Here is an 18,584-nt window from a genome sequence, read left to right as displayed (position 1 = left end):
AAACGATCATCACAGTAAGAGAAATGACACTTCACACAGAAATATATAGATGTTTGTTTTTTCCATGCACTGTTCAAGAATGGAATAATAGAAAATTATTGTGAAAGTGATTCGATGAACTCTCCACCAGGCACTTAAGTGTGATTTGCAGAGTGTCCATTCAGACGTAGATGTTTATGTAGATTATGATGATGAGCTGAGGTTCTTTGCAAATTATGACGATACAGTGAAGGTTGAGGTGATGTGTGATGTATTAAGCTGTTATGAGGACACTGATGATGCTACTGATAATGATGATGGTGTTAAGGAATTTTAGTATTGAAGTGTGGAAGTTCATTTTCACTGTGTCTTGTGGTACGTATTTGCAACAAAGAGTCAGATAATTTAACGTTGTGCTGACAGTGGGTCTTATGATTCTAATTGATTCTAATACAAATATGGATTACAGCTATAGTCTGATCCATGAAGGATGGCAGTTTGTGCAGGTCGGAACAAGGATGGAGACTGCATTGTTGTTAGTTACAAGCAACAGTTGGGGTATGCCCACAGAGAGGCTTTATGCTTGAAGTAAGCATATATCCTGCAAATTATGTGTCTCACTTGCGTGTATAAAATTTGTCACTTGCCACCACCATTAGCCTTATCAGCTTGCAACAAATGAAATAAAAATTCATTAAATAACTCACTACGATCACATTTAATGCTTGCATCGCATACAACATTCACAGCAGAGCACCCAGAACACTACTAACCACTCATTGCTCTGTTGGTGAATGCACCACGTTTGGGACTCCAAATATAATAACTTTGCAATGATAACATGTTGACAGAATAATAAAGCAATAACAGTTTGGGACTCCAAATATAATAACTTTGCAATGATAACATGTTGACAGAATGATAAAGCAATAACAGTTAACTGTGAAAAATATTTAGTAAAGTAATGTTGCTGACAATGAATAAGTAACACCATAGTGAACAGCAGAAACAAATGTCTGACATATTCAATTAACAAAATAGAAACATGTATAAAAGGAAATGCGGAAAGGGGAGGGGCATTGTAACAGGAACTATGTTAGAAACTGATTTATAAGTAAAAGTAGATGGGGGTGATTGTTACTGCAGAAATGTCAAGAGATTTTACTGCTATAATTTAAACAAAGAGATCACACTTTAGTGAATATATTTCTGTTAGTAACATAGTTTTGAAGAAAAATCTTTGATTGCTGTGAAGTTATTTTTAAATCTTTCCATCACTCATAATGTTGACAGGATTATTTTGCAGGTTATATATAGTATTAAAATGTCATTAATAATTAGTCAATATGGTCATTTTGCTTCATGGTCCTTTGAGTACCAATAACCTGGTAATTAGTTCTTTAATGATACATATCTGAATTTTTGTACAGGGAACACCACTATTTAAGGAGACATCATATGAGAAATGTTCCCTTTAACACTGGATTTGGTAATCAGTATCATTTTTATCTACTCATATAATAAGAATTGACATTTGTAGAACTGGGTATTATAACTATCCACCTGAAGCTAACATAATCAGTATGTTCCAGAAAATGTCAGACTTCAATTAAAGATTTTTCAAATTAAACTTTATTTAGTTATCAGTCTCCTGATTGTGACAGAGCACTTATTTTTATTAAAAATATTTTATTTAAAGAAATATGATGAACTTACACTGTCTACAACATATGTATTGCATAAAATGTGTACACAGATGAAAATTATTTATACTAGTACTGACATAACCTCATCTAAAACCTTGCCATTTTTGAGATAACAATTGCTTTTCCAAAAATATTTTGTTTGAAAAATTATTGATGATGGAAAATTCCTTATTCGGACCATTCTATAGTCAAACTGTAAAAGATTTGTATAACCAATGCAATATTCTCATAACTCTTAATCTGCTACTTTCTAAAAATGTAAACTTTTGTCAAAACTAATGTCCTAATTATAAAATTATTGTAATTAAAAACTTTGTTTCTCAAAAGTTCTTATGGCCAATGCAAGCTCATAAATATGGGCATTGTGTACCTATGTCTCAGTCTGTTTTTTGTTCATCCCATAAACATAATAAATTCCCTTTCTTCAGGAGTTTGTACATTTGTTTCAATCGTGTGTAGAAATGGTATTCTGAATAGTTGATCTGACAATAATAAACAACGAAAATGTCTACAAAATGTGTTTCAGTCGTCGTGTAAGAAACTAGAACTTGTACGATGAGCAGGAAGCAAGAGAGAAATATAAGCAACACACATTCAATTTGTAGTAATTTCTTCAAAGTGTTAATTAAGTAGTGTAAGAATGGTGAGCATTTATACCCAAAAAGCACTTATTTTGTTTACTCTGTTCAACTTCGTTGCTTCCCGTCTGGGACGGAATACTGCAATCCATTGATTTGCTGCTTATTCTGACGAGATTGACTCTAGAACTGAAATGGCTCTGAGCACTATGGGTCTTAACATCTATGGTCATCAATCCCCTAGAACTTACAACTACTTAAACCTAACTAACCTAAGGACACCACACAACACCCAGTCATCACTAGGCAGAGAAAATCCCTGACCACCGCCGGGAATCGAACCCAGGAACCCGGGCGTGGGAAGCGAGAATGCTACCGCACGACCACGAGCTGCGGACTAGAACTGAAATATGCGCAGTGACTCACTTTCTCCTTACCTTGCACTGTGTAAGTAATCCTACTCCCATTATACAATTTTTTGTGCACTGTTACTTATTACCTTACATCTGTCTGGACATATCCCCTAAATGCTTATTCTCTTTGTACTCAATATATAAGCAGCAGCTAGGTTTGAACCTGGGACCCAGAGCGTTATGATTACTAGTCAAAGATGTCACCCTTAGACTACTACACTAAACTGTTCCTGTGTGCACTCACTTTTTAGCTAAGGGATTATCTTCTGTAGATCAAATGCACAAAACGGACAAAATTTTCAAACTGCAGTAAAACTGCCCATCTTCAGGTGTTGTAACTTGGTGCTGTGACCCCTGAGCGCCTTAGTAGACATGTACGAGGTGCGGTGTGCTACCTATGAGCACAGAGCATGGAGTACTCACAGCACCAAGTTACGACACCTGAAGATGGGCATATAAGAGCCCAGAACCGATCGTGTTATAATAAAAGAACTTTAGAACTGAAGTGGTATTTTCAATCTCTGGTATAATGCTCAGATGCGAATGTTCCTTCAACAGGGTTGTTTGTCTTACTATCATTTCACTGGGCAGAAAATGAACTAACTGAGCAGTTATGCACATCTGATTTCATATAAACATAAATGATACAGTAGATTTGTAAGGTCAGTGCCAATACCTATACAGCAGTAAACAACACAACAAACTCAGCTATGTAAAGTTCTGTTTATTTTTCACTACCACTATTCAAAACCAAAGTACATTTCCCTTTTAGTTCATATAATATAATTTTTTGCACAATGTTTCAGATGTAAGATGACAAAGTTTCCTACCTGAAACGGTTATCTGGAACTCTTGTAACAACATTAAGTGGCCGTGCAATCAGTTCGAAAAGGCAGGCTGCCAGCTGTGTGGGTGGACTAGAACTGGGTCCCATCATCGGTGGTGTTCGGCTGTCAACTAATCGACGCACTTGCCTGAAGTAGCCATGTGCTATTAGGTGAGAGAACAGTTTTACCAAGTATGATGTAGCGCCATTTGTTCCAAGTATACGGATACTGTTCTCCCATGATGTAAACACTTCTACCTGACAAAAAAGAATGGAAAAAATAATTTAGTTGAATAACAAAAAAGAAAATGACATTAAGACATTGCACAGAACAGGAAAACTTGTTAACATTGTGTCTAGTACAACTACCCACTCAGAGTAACAAATTAGTATGTCTCCCATGTTGAAACTAAAAATATTTTCACTGCTTAAAGAATTATATTGTTATACAATTACATTTTGAGAAAATGACAAGGAAGGAAAGAGATTTATATTTGTGGTATATAAATGAAGCAATTATATTTGCTACGTGGCCAGCACGAAAATAGGGCTTCAAGGTCACCTCACCATCTTACAGCATTGCCAGTTTTTAGTGATAGGTTCAAATGTTCACAAAAAAAAAAAAAAAAAAAAAAAAAAATTGGCAACTCTATTTTTAGTCTAGAATATGATGGAGTACTTTCCAAAAGAAAATTCTCACTAGCTGCTAGGAAAATAATGAAAACTAACATTATAAGAAATTCTGGAGGAAAATAATTTTTTTACTTCAACCTGTGGTAGTAAAAGTTCACAGAAGCATATGCTGCATCTTTTATTTCAGAAACATAAAAGTATTCTGAGATAAAAAATAAAATATTACAAGAGGTGTGAAACTGAGCCAACTGTGTAGCGGAAAATGTAGTCACTGATGAATTTTCATTCTGTAGGACTTCCCACGAGAAAGTCGTTAAGAAAACTACAAAATTATTTTTGGTAACATTTCAGACATCATTATTGTGTCATATCACGTACAGAGGCAAATTACTTCCATGATATTCCGTACGCAGCAGTGCACGAGTCGTCGTAGGCTATTGCCAAGAGTTTTGTTTGGACAGCTTACTTTAATATGACCGAGAATATTCCCTACTTCCCGAAAATATTTTACTGGCTGCTAATACATATCCTTCGACATAGCATCCCTCACTCAAAACACCAATATATGCTATGCAAAAGTACGTGTAGTTATTTTGTATGTCCTCTACAACTGAAATGAATAGACAAACTTTTAAATCAAGTCAGCTTTTTACATAGTCGGCACTTACCTAAACTGAAGGATCTTCTGGCCCCTTTCTTCAGATTCACTGTCGCTCGTTTCAGCCAGGTGTATTATCACAGATTCCACTGTCGTGTCTCTTAAACCCTGGTTCAAGAAATCAGTTTCTTGCAATGCTTCTGCGTGTTTTATGCACTTCTCCAAGTCCTGCTGAGTAACATTGTCAAGAGCTTCGTGTGTTAGCTTCTTGACATCAGCAAGTTTGAAAGTAGTATTTCTTTTCGCTACTTCTCACTTTACTTGGGCCCATATCAATTCAATGGGATTATACTGGCAGTTATACGATGGTAGACATACCACTGTGTGTCCCATTTCGTTTGCCAGTTGATCTAATTCTAAGTCTTTTTGGTACCTATGATTTCTTCCTTACACAGGAATTCAGCCTTCATTTGATCGACTGAAAATTAAACATTCTTCCTCTTTAACCATTCCGTAATATCTGACTTGTGCCAATCTGAACGTGGCAGCTTTTCTATCGGAATGGAGTGGTAGCTGGTGTTATCCATCATGATAATTGACCCTTCTTCGAGCACAGAAAACAGTCAAATAAACCAATTCTTAAAACCTTCTCCATTCATTTCTGAAAGGTAATCGTATTGGCAAGAACTTTTCCCACCATGAAAAACAAGTAGGGCCTCTGGTATGAAATCTGTGGTTAATGAGCCAGCGTGGGCGATGATTAATCGGCCACCTCTACCAGTTGGCACTTTCAAACGCAGTTTCCTTTGGAGTCATGCCATATATACTTATTGGTGTCGTTCTGTGAAACCCAAGTTTCATCCAAGTACACTACAAGCCTGGTGTCTCCAGCACGCAAGAAGCGCATTGTATGCAAAAACTTTGCTCTTGCTGCTGTGTTCCATTAAGAATTTCCGTCCATCATTACACTTCTTGAATCTGATACTAAGGGAGTGGAGAAGATGAAGAACAGAGGTCCCTGGGCCCAAGTAATTAATTTTTTCACAGAGGTCAGCCTGTATTTTTTAGCCATTGGATACTCTCCTCTGTCGTACTATCCAAGTACAGTTCTACGTACGTGCTCTTTATTAAAATTGTCAAAGTTGGTTGATTTCTGTTCACGTTTGTATCCCTTTTTTGGAGAATCGAAACACTCATTCGTGTCTGGAGATTCTGTCAATGACAAAGATTTGCTAATAAGGTCTACAGTCAACTTGGAGACACCACACGCTTTAGCAGTAAGTTCATGAATCTGCACAAAATTTAAGTTATTCCTCACTTCTTCATTGTCAGCCACATCAATAAAAGACTTGAGTACATTCAATATGATTAGTTTCGATTGTTTACGAATGTCTTTCCACCCTTTATGCACACCGACTGGAGGAGTACTACAAGGAGGGCGTTGCTCCTGCATTGCTGTTCACCACCGAACACACATCGAAGCACCTTTCTAAAGACAGTAAGGCACTGAGATCAGACGTGAACACTTGATATAGCACAGCAACAATGAGCTTTCAGCTGCTCTGACCTATCGCACCGCTAGTGGTATCTACATGGCAACAAAGCCGAGAGGCAGGCGAATCACAGTCCACAGCCCCTGCTGGCGGCAGGCAGCGACCATGACCTCGAGGACTCTACTTTCATGTTGGCCAATCTAGTGTCTTGTGTGTCTGAGTGTTCCTTGGAGAATTTCAAATTCCTTGAGACAATTCAGAGATGAACCCTGAATGGGAAGTCACAATGAAACAAAATGCACATCTGAGTGGCTGAGCAATAAACTAAGGAAAGACAACAGATGTTAAACTTCAGCTTGTAAGCACTTATTAAATATTAATAACTGTAAACAGAATATAGTGGTAACAGATTAAAAATAATAAGGAATTCTCATTAGTAACTGGACTGAATTCAAAAAGTAACTCTTGAATCTCATGACAAACAGAACAACATACAATTCGTGGTAAAGGCACAAGAAGAGGACAGTACCTGTTTCCTCGATGTAAGTAAAACAAAGGCAATTGTACCACAAACTGCACTTTGTGATTTCAGTAAAGCCTTTGACTATATACCCTTTAATGAGTTACTTGCAAAACTGAAATTTTATGACATATACACCACATCTTTAGCTATAATCAAGACCTGTTTAAGAAATAGGAGTCAGTTTGGCTCACTTAAAAACAGATGCTCTACAGAGAAGGACTGGTGTGTCACAAGCTTCAGTCCTTGGTCCATTTCTGTTCAACATTGGAATTAATGAACAAAACAATGCTGCTCAATGCATTACCCAACACGTAGAATTGCATCAGGAAAACTCAGAAAAAAATTTAATGACAATAACTGAAATTCCTGGATGGAATAACACGTAAAATAAGAGAAAGGCAACTGCTCACCTATATATTGGAATGTGTGGAGCATAGAAACACACAACAAAAACATTATTCACACTAGCTTTCCCAAACTTGCTCTTTTTCTAGTGAAGTACACACACTCATACACACAAGCACACAGACATCCAAATGCACTCTCCTGTGCTGCGGAATGTGAATGATCAAGTGTCTGGTTAAAGCAATTAATGAAAACTTTATACACAATCCATGCCAATAAGCATCTGAAACCACTCCTTAAAATTCTGCCAGTAGCAAAACTTAAAAATCAGAAGTCCAGGTTTCAATCTCAGTTATGTTACTTCCATGGCAGGTCAAGTGGTTACAGAAACTAGGTTGGGACAAAGGCCTAAAGATTTGTCAAATGCTCATGAAAAATCCAGGTTCAACTTCTAGTTCTGTGACAAATGAAAATGAATACTTTCTTGGCAATTATTTAACGAGTGTACAAATGGTTCTATGTAATCATGTTAAGACATATTTAGCTCTTTGAACTAATTACCAGGACCAGCAAAAGGTAATTATTTAGCTGTGCATTACTTTCATCTACAGATACACGTACCGAGAGGTACATGATCACAGAGAAAACTAAGTGTCAGCTGCTGAAAACAAAATCAGAGAAACTAATAAACCAATTACAAGTAACTGTCTTTTAATTTATCTTCAGCATTTTGAATTTGCCCTAAAACAAAGTTCAGTTGCAAGAAATGATGCTACAGTTTCAAAATGAGTCAAGTCAATCGGATATTACTCGTTTTTCATCTTACTTTGATCAAAAGTATCCGCACACCTGGCTGAAAATGGCTTACAAGTTCATGGTGCCCTCCATCGGTAATGTTGGAATCCAATACAGTACTGGCCCACCCTTAGCCTTGATGACTCTTGCAGGCATACGTTCAGTCAGATGCTGGAAGGTTTCATGGGGAATGGCAGCCCATTCTTCATGGAATGCTGCACTGAGGAGAGGTGTTGGTGTCTGTCGGTGAGGCCTGGCACAAAGTCGGCTTTCCAAAACATTCCAAAGGTGTTCAACAGGATTCAGGGCAAGACTAAGAGCAGGCCAGTCCATTACAAGGATGTTATTGTCATTTAACTATTCTGCCACAGACCGTGCATTATGAACAGGTGGTTGATCGTGTTGAAAGATGCAATTGCCATCCCAGACTTGCTCTTCAACAGTGGGAAGCAATAAGGTGCTTAAAACATCAGTGTAGGCCTGTGCTGTGATAGTGGCATCACACCATAACACCACCACCTCCTTATTTTACTATTGGCACTACATACACTGGCAGATGACTTTCACCAGGCATTCGCCATATTCACACCCTTCCATCAGATTGCCACATTGTGTACCGTGATTCGTCACTCCACACCAGGTTTTTCCACTGTTCAATCGTCCAATATTTACGCTCCTTACACCAAGTGAGGCGTCATTTGGCATTTACTGGTGTGATGCGGTGGTTTATGAGCAGCTCCGCAACCATTAAATCCAAGTTCTCCAGCCTCCCACATAAGTGTCATAGTACTTTCAGTGGATCCTGATGCAGTTTGGAATTCCTCTGTGATGGTCTGGATAGATGTGTGCATATTACACATTATGACCCTCTTCAACTGTCGGCGGTCTCTGTCAGGCAACAGATGAGGTCGGCCTGTCCACTTTTGTGCTGTATGTGTCCCTTCACACTTCCACTTCACTATCACATCAGAAACAGTGGACATAAGGATGTTTAGGAGTGTGCAAATGTCGCGTACGGATGTATGACACAAATGACATTCGATAAACCTGACCATGTTCGAAGTCTGTGAGTTCCACAGAGCAACCATTCTGCTCTCTCATGATGTCTAATGACTACTGAGGTCACTGATATGGAGTACCTGGCAGCACAATGCACCTACATTTTTGAAGGTGTCCAGATACTTTTGATCACATAGTGTATTCAGAGTTGTTTCTATGAAACATATACTTGTATTAATATGCTACATAATGAAAAAGGTGGATTGAAATTTAACACCTGCGTGTAGTATGGTGCTTGCATGATTTGTGTCACTGATCAACATCATGTGGTGTAATTACAACGGACTCTGGGGGAGGTGAAGATATTGTTTAAGTGACAATGCAAATCTGGCGTGCCTGGATAGGTTAGTTGGTAAAGGGCACTTTTCCCAAAAGGCAAAGTTCCAAGTTCTAGTCCTGATTCAGTATCTACCTTTAATCCATACCAGTACACATTCTGCAGCACAGTGAAAGATTCATTTTAGAAAGTTTTGAATGTTCAGCATGAACAGAGACAACATAATGCTAGAAGTGATTCCACTTCTGAGAAAAGTAAATGAAAAGTGTATATTCTCAAATTATAATAAACATCTTTTCAAAACAGGGTGCAAAATTATCTTCAATTTGTGAGAGATGAGGTCTGGTCAAGAGAAGTACAACATGAGCTTAATGGAAGGCTGAAGACTGAACTGCACATAATGGCTTGAAGAAAACAATAGATTAGTGTGAGAGGCTGTCAGTGTATGGTGATCACTGCTGGTATGGATTGAAACTATGGGGGACTAGCTAGATCCCACTTTTCTAAAACAATCTTACTAGATATGTTATCTGGTAATGCTTTAGACATTTTGACCATCTCTATGGAAACAAGAATAAGCAGGCAAACTCTCCCTCCAGGTTATCTCAATCAGAAGTTTCTAGTGCAGTTGACAGGTAGAAGAGATACAATTGATTTTCTGCTCTAGCCCACCCATACTTGATACCCCACAGAGTTTACTTGTGATTGATTCTGCCATCCTGCAGTAAGCCAAACCCATTGGCCACATTTTTGGAGGACATCAAAGCTGCCTGCAAAGAAACTCCACTCAAAATTTAGTAGCAGCAGCAGCAGCAGTTGTTGTTGTTGTTGTTGTTGTTGTTGTTATAGGCTATGCTCGGAAATATCTGCATTCTGGCCTCCATCATTATAAACACTTATTGTAATTATGGACCCAAAAAAGTTTTCTGCTTTCTACCATCTTATTATCTACCTTAAGTGTAGCAATAAGAAGCCCCTGTGATGGTTAAAGAACACTTTTCATTATTTTAATTTCCATGAAACTATCCCGTCAGTTAACAGAGTTGCAAAAAAGAAAAAAAGAAAGGAAAAAAAAGAAAGAAAGAAAAAAATAGTGCACTCATGGGCCTGCTTTCACGTTTACATGTGAATTAGTAGCACTGATCTATTCTCCACTTGGATTTCCATTGTTGAAATGGATGGAATATGATACTACCCCTCTTTGAATGCTATATGTACATATGTATTCCTGTATTATGAATGTAATTAACAACAGACTAAACTGCAGTTGCTGGAGGTTGATACAGATTAGTAGTGTGCACATTAGCTGACATTCAAGCCACAAGAAATGAAGAAAAAAAGTAATAAATGCTAAACACAACAAGAAATAACTAGCAACAGATCAATCACCTGTTTTCAGCACACTAATTCTTCAAAACTTAGTTTATGCATATACATCTGAAAATTAAAAATAATTTCATGGGTAAATGTAAGCAAATAATCTAGTTGCCGAGTTCTCGAGAGGCACATAAGCAAGCCTGAAAATGTTGCTAGCTTTCGGATGACGCTACACAGTTCCAGCTGATTAAATGGCACAATAGCTGTTATATTTCAGCCTATCTATTTCATGTGTCATTTTCAATACATGTATGTGTTTCAGTGAAACCAGTGAATATGTAGTGTTTAGACAGTTTGCAAAATTAATTACAGAGTGTCTGCAGGGGACAGTAATTCCTCAAGAATGGAACAATATTGAAAATATCATCCTCCAGAAAACAGAAGACAAGTAAGGCAATTTCCTTTCTACAATATATGACATTCACTAAAATTATCATGAAACCAATGGATATTTCACGATGGGCCACTTGGAAATCATGGATGAAAGTATGAGATGAAGCAAACATATGAATTACTGTTTTGTATGAGATTCATACATTCTGAGAAAGTTTTTAACTCAATGATAACTAAATCACCACGAACACTTGCAAAACAAGGCACTGATTCAATTTGTTTTAGTTTTTTTGACCAACAATTCTAAGGTTAGTCTGACACTGTTCACAGATCCAGTCACTTGTAAACTAATAGTGTAAAACTGGTACTCTACATTGCCAACAATTTGCATTATACACTCATATCCGGGCTTCCCTCAGTAGTTTCTTTCCTTCCACCATACCTTCAATAAGTTTTCAGTGGTAGCTCATTTCACATAGACCCGGGCTTCATTCATATGAAGCTGTGCTCTAAATATAGCATCTGATGAATCTGTTTATGGTCTCAAGGTTTATATTTTTGGATGTTAGCAGCTACTACTATTTTTTCCCTTTAAAAAGAAAGGGGGTGGTGGGAAGTAGCCACCTGGCATATGCCACCAGTGCACACAATTACCTTAGTTTTCTTTTTGTTTATGTCCATATTACAGTTAGCACATGTTCTAGTTTACTAAGCACTTCGTTTCACTTATGGGGACCACTACAATGTAATCAGTCAACCATATTGCTATATCCTCAAGTAGCTGGACATCACCACACACATCAGAACCAAAGAAAGAAACAACTTAAACAGCAAGGCAGAAGGACAGCTTGCAGAAGAGAACATGACACCAAGTGGAAGCTGAGCTAAACAAGGCTGACTGACAGCACACACACACACACACACACACACACACACACACACACACACACAAGACCTAAGCAACCTACATAAACACTGAAGACAAAATAGATGTCAACAGGCCAAGAGCAAAGAAAGAGACAATCCCAATTGTGACCAGAGACAAATACCAAGTGCCAAAGGAGGTTGTTACCCAGTAGTCCCACAGTACAGTGATGATAGCAACTGACAATATTGCACATGAGTACAGAACTAACTGACTGTTCACTGGGCAGCTGTATTTATATTGGCTACCAAGAATACTATTGGCCAATACTATTGTAGTGAGAAGAGTGGCACACTCACACTCCAGTGCAATGCTGTTTCCTATAATGGCCATCTAGGTTACCTGCAGCGGGCATTCAACTTCTGCAGAGCCAAATACCTGAACCTTCCCCCTGAAACAGGTGCATATGGATGAAAACGTACTGGGCAGTGCAGTGGAATGTTGAATGGAGGCACAAGTGAAGATCCTGTCCCTTCGACCGCCAGCTGTACCTAGGGAGGGTGTCTGGCAGCATTCAACACAACATTGCTGCAAAGGGCATACCAAGGGGTTCCACCAATCCATATGTATGCAGAAAGGATCAAAAGTCCGATAGGGCGGAGTTGAAGATTGCCACCAAAAGCAATGACCATGGGGCCACATTGTGACTGGAAGGCAGCAGGAAACTGGCAGCAGATGCAGCATCTGCACTCAAAGCCAGAGTTCGTTATGGCAGCACTCGAGCCCCTTCTGTGTTTGGACCAATGTAAGCCACTGCCCATGCATATTCACAACTGTCACCAGTGTTCAAGCCTCAGTACTCCAATAGGACGGGGCCCACACAGCTGTACCATGTGTTTAATATGGAGGGACAGGGGTGGGGCTCTAGAGGGGGCAGCATCAGGTGGAGAAATAGGGTTCGCAATTGCCGCATGTGGAGGAGCTCAATGGAGCTATGATAATTAATTGTCATGGTTTGATAAGTGCTCAGAAACAGGGTGAGACCTGACTTCATGGCAGAGATTTCAGCAACTTTTTTCATGTGCTGCTTTAAGGTCTGAACTTCCACTTCACCATTTGAGGGCTGCAAGTATGTTTTATGTCATTCGCCTTGAAGAAATCTTTAAGGCAAATGGTGTTCAGAAGCTGAACTCATTCGCCAACCAGCGGGGTAGGTAACTGGGCCAACCATGGGTCACATAAGACCTGCTGCAAGGTAGGGTACTGGCACCTGACGGCAAATACATGAATAGCCATAATGGGGAAACAGTCCAACATATCTTGCCGCTCAGTATCAATGTGGAAGCAGAGCACCTCCTGTTGATTGAAATCAGGATTCAGGTCAGCACGTTGACGTACAATATGTCTGAATTGAACTGCTGAGCCATAGGTTTGCACTGGATGATATAACTGTATGCATCCAGGGACAATGCCCAGCTCTGAAGGCATTGGGCTGTTCACTCTGGGAGACTGTAGTGCGGCCTGAATAATCCAACCAATCGATTGTGGTCGGTAATTGGGGAGAACTGTGTCCAAAATAGATAGACATGAAACTTTTCAATGACAAATACTGTCGCCAATGCCTCCTTTATGGTCTGCAAGTATTCCACCGTGCCAGCGCCAATGTCTTTGATGAGTGTGCTATAAGCTGTTCGGAGCCACCTCATGCCTGTGCGCCAAGATTGTGCAAATGCCATATACAGATGTTGACAGATGCTTCAAACAATGGACAACCAGGAGAGATTGGTGAGAGGCATGGGAAGGAGTTCAGCATGGTTTTCAACTGGGTAAAAGTTCAGTCCTAGGTGAGGCTCCAGTTGTAGGACACACCCATTTTATGCAACCGAATGAGGGGTTGTGCAATGTGGGCTGGGGGGGGGGGGGGGGGGGTGCCCAAAAACCCCTGGAATTCTGGTAAGTCTGTCAGGTAAGGTAAGGAGTATATCACAGAGACATTCCACAAAATGGTCTGATTCCCTCTTCAGTGAGCCAGTGTCCCAAATATTCCACTTCTGGTCGAAAAAACTGGCACTTCTCTAAATGTCAGTGCAGGTCTGTGTCCTGCAGGGTCGTTAAAAGGATACAGAGATTTTTGTAAATGCTTAGTGGGAGGGTGCCATGATAATGAGATCAACCAAGTAATTCATGCAAACAGGAACACGCTGTGTCAGCTGTTTAAAAAACCTTTAGAAAATTGGGGGGGAGGAGGGGGGCAAAGGCAATGTCAAATGGGAGCTGCTTACACTTGTACAAATCAAAAGGTATATTAATGACAGTGATGTTCTGCGATTTCTCATCTAAGGGTAGCTGGAGATAACCATAGGTGAAGTCAATCTTTGAGTAGTATTCCCCTCGAACAAGTTTGGTGAGATAGTTTTCTGGTTGGGGATAAGATAAGTTTTCACCTACAATTAAACAATGATTACAGACTTGAAATCTACACAATCTGAAGGAACTATTGGGCTTTATGATGAAGATGGGGTGTGGCCCATGCACTAGACTTCACCAGCTCGATAACCCCAGCAACCTGGAGATGACCTAGCTCCTGCTTCACATCAACATATACTGTAACCAAAGTTGGCCTGATGTAAAAATGAGGCATGGCATCAAGCTGAAGAGTGATATGTGTCTGAAAGTGTGAAGCACATCTTAAATATGGCTGAAACAGAGATGCAAATGTAGTGCAGACACTGTTTAGTTCCTGGAAAGGAACTATGTCTGATACAACCCTGACTTCATTATCAGAAATAGAAAGCCCAAATGATCTAAATGCACCGAGGCCAGAAATGCTGATAGCAGATGGGTGTTCTACCACAAATAATTTTATGAGCATGTAACACTTTTGCAGGCTGCAACCTTTTTTTGAGTTTTCCATTCATCAAAAAACAAAAGTCACGGCATATTTTATTACTTTTAGAAATACAGATGTGCCAAATCACATGATTCTTTTTGGTACACCCTGTATATTACTGCACCATAAGTTTCTTTGTTTTTCTTAATTTGCCCTCTTGTATTAGTCATAATGATGTAATTGCTTCTCAAATGCAACTATGTCTCCCAAAACCAAACAGATTCACTAGGAACCTATTTTTAATTTTTGCTTCCATTCTTTGATAAAGTACTTTTGTGAGTATTAAGTTGCCTGTGATGCTAGATCTCTGCTCTTTATTTCTCCTATTTTCATATATGGAAGAAAACATACCTCAATGCTACACCTTCTATTAAGACTTCCTCAGGCTAGCACTTAACTAAGAATTGAAAGAAGAGGCACCAGGATACAAACAGCAAAACGAAAAATATTTTAGCAGCCATACAGAAAGTCATCTTGCCGTCAACACTTTGACAACCAGACACTTAGAAGAATTTTGGGCCTAGAAAACCAGCCATGCATGCAATATTTTAAACAATTATTGGGGCATAAATAAACATTACGTCTTAAAGAGTAATCCACACAAAAAAGTACCAAGTTCCAAAATTTATTTTCTGTATTTACCTTAGTTCTTTGATAGATTACAAATTTTAAAATAAAGGTGACAAAAGTATAATTATCTTTCCATAAAAAGTGTGAGGTGAGTTACTGAGCAATTTCTTCCTCTTGAGCTTCCAAAATTTCTTGCTCACTCAACAAATGTGATGTGTCTGTAGCCGAATTACAGTGAACTGCAAAACCTAATGAGAACGTGCATGACATTATGTCAACATGATCACACGCTGGCTCAGCATGTGACAGCATCTGTTACACTTGCAAATGTTTCTTTGAAATAATCTAGAAATTGGCAACAGAAGGCAGCACCTGTCAAGGGACACCTAGCAAGATATCTGTATATTGTTCTCATATGAATTTAATCCAGTTTTTGAGCGATAGGTGACACACACACACACACACACACACACACACACACACACACACACACACACACACACACACACTCTGAGAAAATCACGGCCCAATCTGTACTTGCGTACGGTCTTTTGAACACAGCTTTGTGGCCCAAGCTATGCTCGGGTATGGTAACCGAAGTGTTAAAATGGGAAAAACAAGTAGAATCATAAGTTCTTGTTGTTGTGGTCTTCAGTCCACAGACTGGTTCGATGCAGCTCTCTATGCTACTCTATTCTGTGCAAGCGTCTTCATCTCCCAGTACCTACTGCAACCTACATCCTTCTGAATCTGTTTAGTGTATTAATCTCTTGGTCTCGCTCTACAATTTTTACCCTCCACGCTGCCCTCCAGTACTAAATTGGTGATCCCTTGATGCCTCAGAATATGTTCTACCAACCAATCCTCATCCTAGTCAAGTTGTGCCACAAATTTCTCTTCTCACCAATTGTATACAGTACCTCCTCATTAGTTACATGCTCGATCCATCTAATCTTCAGCATTTTTCTGTAGCACCACATTTCGAAAGCTTCTATTCTCTTCTTGTCCAAACTATTTATCGTCCATGATTCACTTCCATACATGGCTACACTCCACACAAATACTTTCAGAAATGACTTCCTGACATTTAAATCTATATTCGATGTTCAGAAATTTCTCTTCTTCAGAAACACTTTCCTTGCCATTGCCAGTCTACATTTTATATCCAATCTACTTTGACCATCCTCAGTTATTTTGCTCCCAAATAGCAAAACTCATTTACTACTTTAAGTGTCTCATTTCCTAATCTAATTCCCTCAGCATCACCCAACTTAATTCGACTACATTCCATTATCCTCATTTTACTTTTGTTGATGTTCATCTTATATCCTCCTTTCAAGACACTGACCATTCCATTCAACTGCTCTTTCATGTCCTTTGCTGTCTCTGACAGAATTACAATGTCATCGGTGAACCTCAAAGTTTTTATTTCTTCTCCATGGATTTTAATTCCTACTCCGAATTTTTCTTTTGTTTCCTTTATTGCTTGCTCAATATACAGATGAATAACTTAACTTAACCAGTTACTATATGCAAAGCACCTTGGTTCTGCATATGACACTGTACTGTTTGCCTCCAGTGTAAATAAATATCAACAACGCATGGAAGAGATTAATACAAGGTTAAAGCAGGCCAAGAAATCAATGACAACAAGGTAAAACAAAAAGAAACAAGAAAAAATTAACAATAAAAGTATAGAACAGATTGAGTTTTTATATTTTGGGCAGAAGAAGAAGAAGTTTGTCAATAACAAAATGAAATAACACAAGAGTAAAAATGACCTGGAGTAATTCTGGTGGACTAAGTGGTTTTAAAAACTGTTTCCTAATAGGTCTGTAAAGGGATGTTAACAATCAAGCATGTGTTAGTGGTTTTGCTTACAGCACTGGGACATTGACTTTGAATGTGAAAACCATTCAAAATCTAAGGGTTGCTCAGTGATAAATGCAAAAATATTATTATGTTGGGAATTACTAGGAGCAACAAACAAATGGACCCAAATTAATGAATAGTAGATGGAAGTTCTTTGCTGGATTCCTGCAGATAAGAAAAGAGTAAGATGATGACATAATGGAATGTGGGTAGAGAAAGTAAACACACAAAAATAAATAGTATGGATACCCTTAATCTAGTACTGCTATTGCTGCTGCAACAATGATGATGTATGTTTATGAATACGGAAGCAGAGTACAAGTCTGAAGCATATATCCATGTTGCACAATTTTATTTTATATCATTAGAATACCATCAGTACTCTTTTTGAAGGAAAACCATAAGACACAGTTATTTTAAAAGAATAAACACAAATGGCTCTGTAGTATCACATACACATTGTTAGTAAAGAGAATTACAAATTATAAATGATGGCTAGTTCACACTGAGACCCATAAAGAGTTAACAAGCACAGTAATGACTGAAACAATTCTTTAGAATAAACTTACTATGCGTAACCCAACAGCGAGCGAATCACGGCTGCCGGCTCGTTCCATCTGTTGTAAGTTTAGGTGCAACAGTCTCTGTATTCGCCACAGCCAACTTTCATCAGCAGTTTTTAATACACTTTCATGCTGTTTAAGTAACAATTGTGAAACTGAGACCTGTTAGCAAAAGAAAAAAAAAATTGAACATTAATTTTGTTGTTGAGGAAAATGTAAGTGCATAGAGATAAATATTGTTAAACTGATAAGGGCTGGAAAATTTGTGAGGTAATTTAATAAACAAAGACGTGACACACACAATTTCACAGCTGTTGAATCATTTATAAATTACAGTCAAAGAAATATCTTCACTGTGAGTATTCATAAGCTTAGTAATTTTTCATCTTACTCAGTTTCTCTCTACACTGTTATAGTTTTCTTACTCATTCCTGCTCAAGAGCCTTATCATTTATTTCAGATCAAATAATTTCTTCATGCATTTACGGTGCCTTATACAACACAACAGTTATCTTTTCCTTGGTTACATCTGTTTACTCTGCAAACACTTCCAAAACTGATGACAGAAAACTTTAATAAATACCTTTTCAAATACGTGTGACAAATGAGTCAATGGAGACCTTTGGTAACATTGGTTGGCTTATAGTGATTTATGTAATGGTATTGTGAGGGTGGCGTCATGCTTAAGCACTACATTTGGAAGTTAGTTTCTTTTGTATGGGGGCTCTTCTTCTGTTAATTTGAGTTAGAGGAGAGTGCACCCCACAAACCATGGACGTAGCTGAGGCAGGGTAGCCTATATGCCTCTACGATACAGGTAACTGTGGCGGGTAAGTGCAACCCCATGGGAGGGGTATCTGTAGAGAGACCAGACAAACATGTTGTTTCT

General features: G+C 38.6%; 1 protein-coding gene across 2 annotated transcripts in view; it reads right to left on the bottom strand.

The window, feature by feature from the left end:
* Positions 1 to 18,584, bottom strand: part of LOC124607721 (ubiquitin-protein ligase E3C) — a 213,444-nt gene that overhangs the window by 165,164 nt on the left and 29,696 nt on the right. For both annotated transcript variants that reach the window (XM_047139927.1, XM_047139928.1), the window contains exons 4-5: positions 17,702 to 17,857; positions 3,507 to 3,760 (exon numbers count right to left, since the gene is read on the bottom strand). In XM_047139927.1, coding sequence (XP_046995883.1) covers positions 3,507 to 3,760; positions 17,702 to 17,857 — 410 coding nt within the window. The remainder of the gene's footprint in view (positions 1 to 3,506; positions 3,761 to 17,701; positions 17,858 to 18,584) is intronic.

Source organism: Schistocerca americana, chromosome 1, assembly GCF_021461395.2.
Source record: "Schistocerca americana isolate TAMUIC-IGC-003095 chromosome 1, iqSchAmer2.1, whole genome shotgun sequence".
NCBI lineage: Eukaryota > Metazoa > Arthropoda > Insecta > Orthoptera > Acrididae > Schistocerca > Schistocerca americana.
Note: the sequence above shows the minus strand (reverse complement) of the source record. Positions and strands in the feature narration are given on the sequence as shown.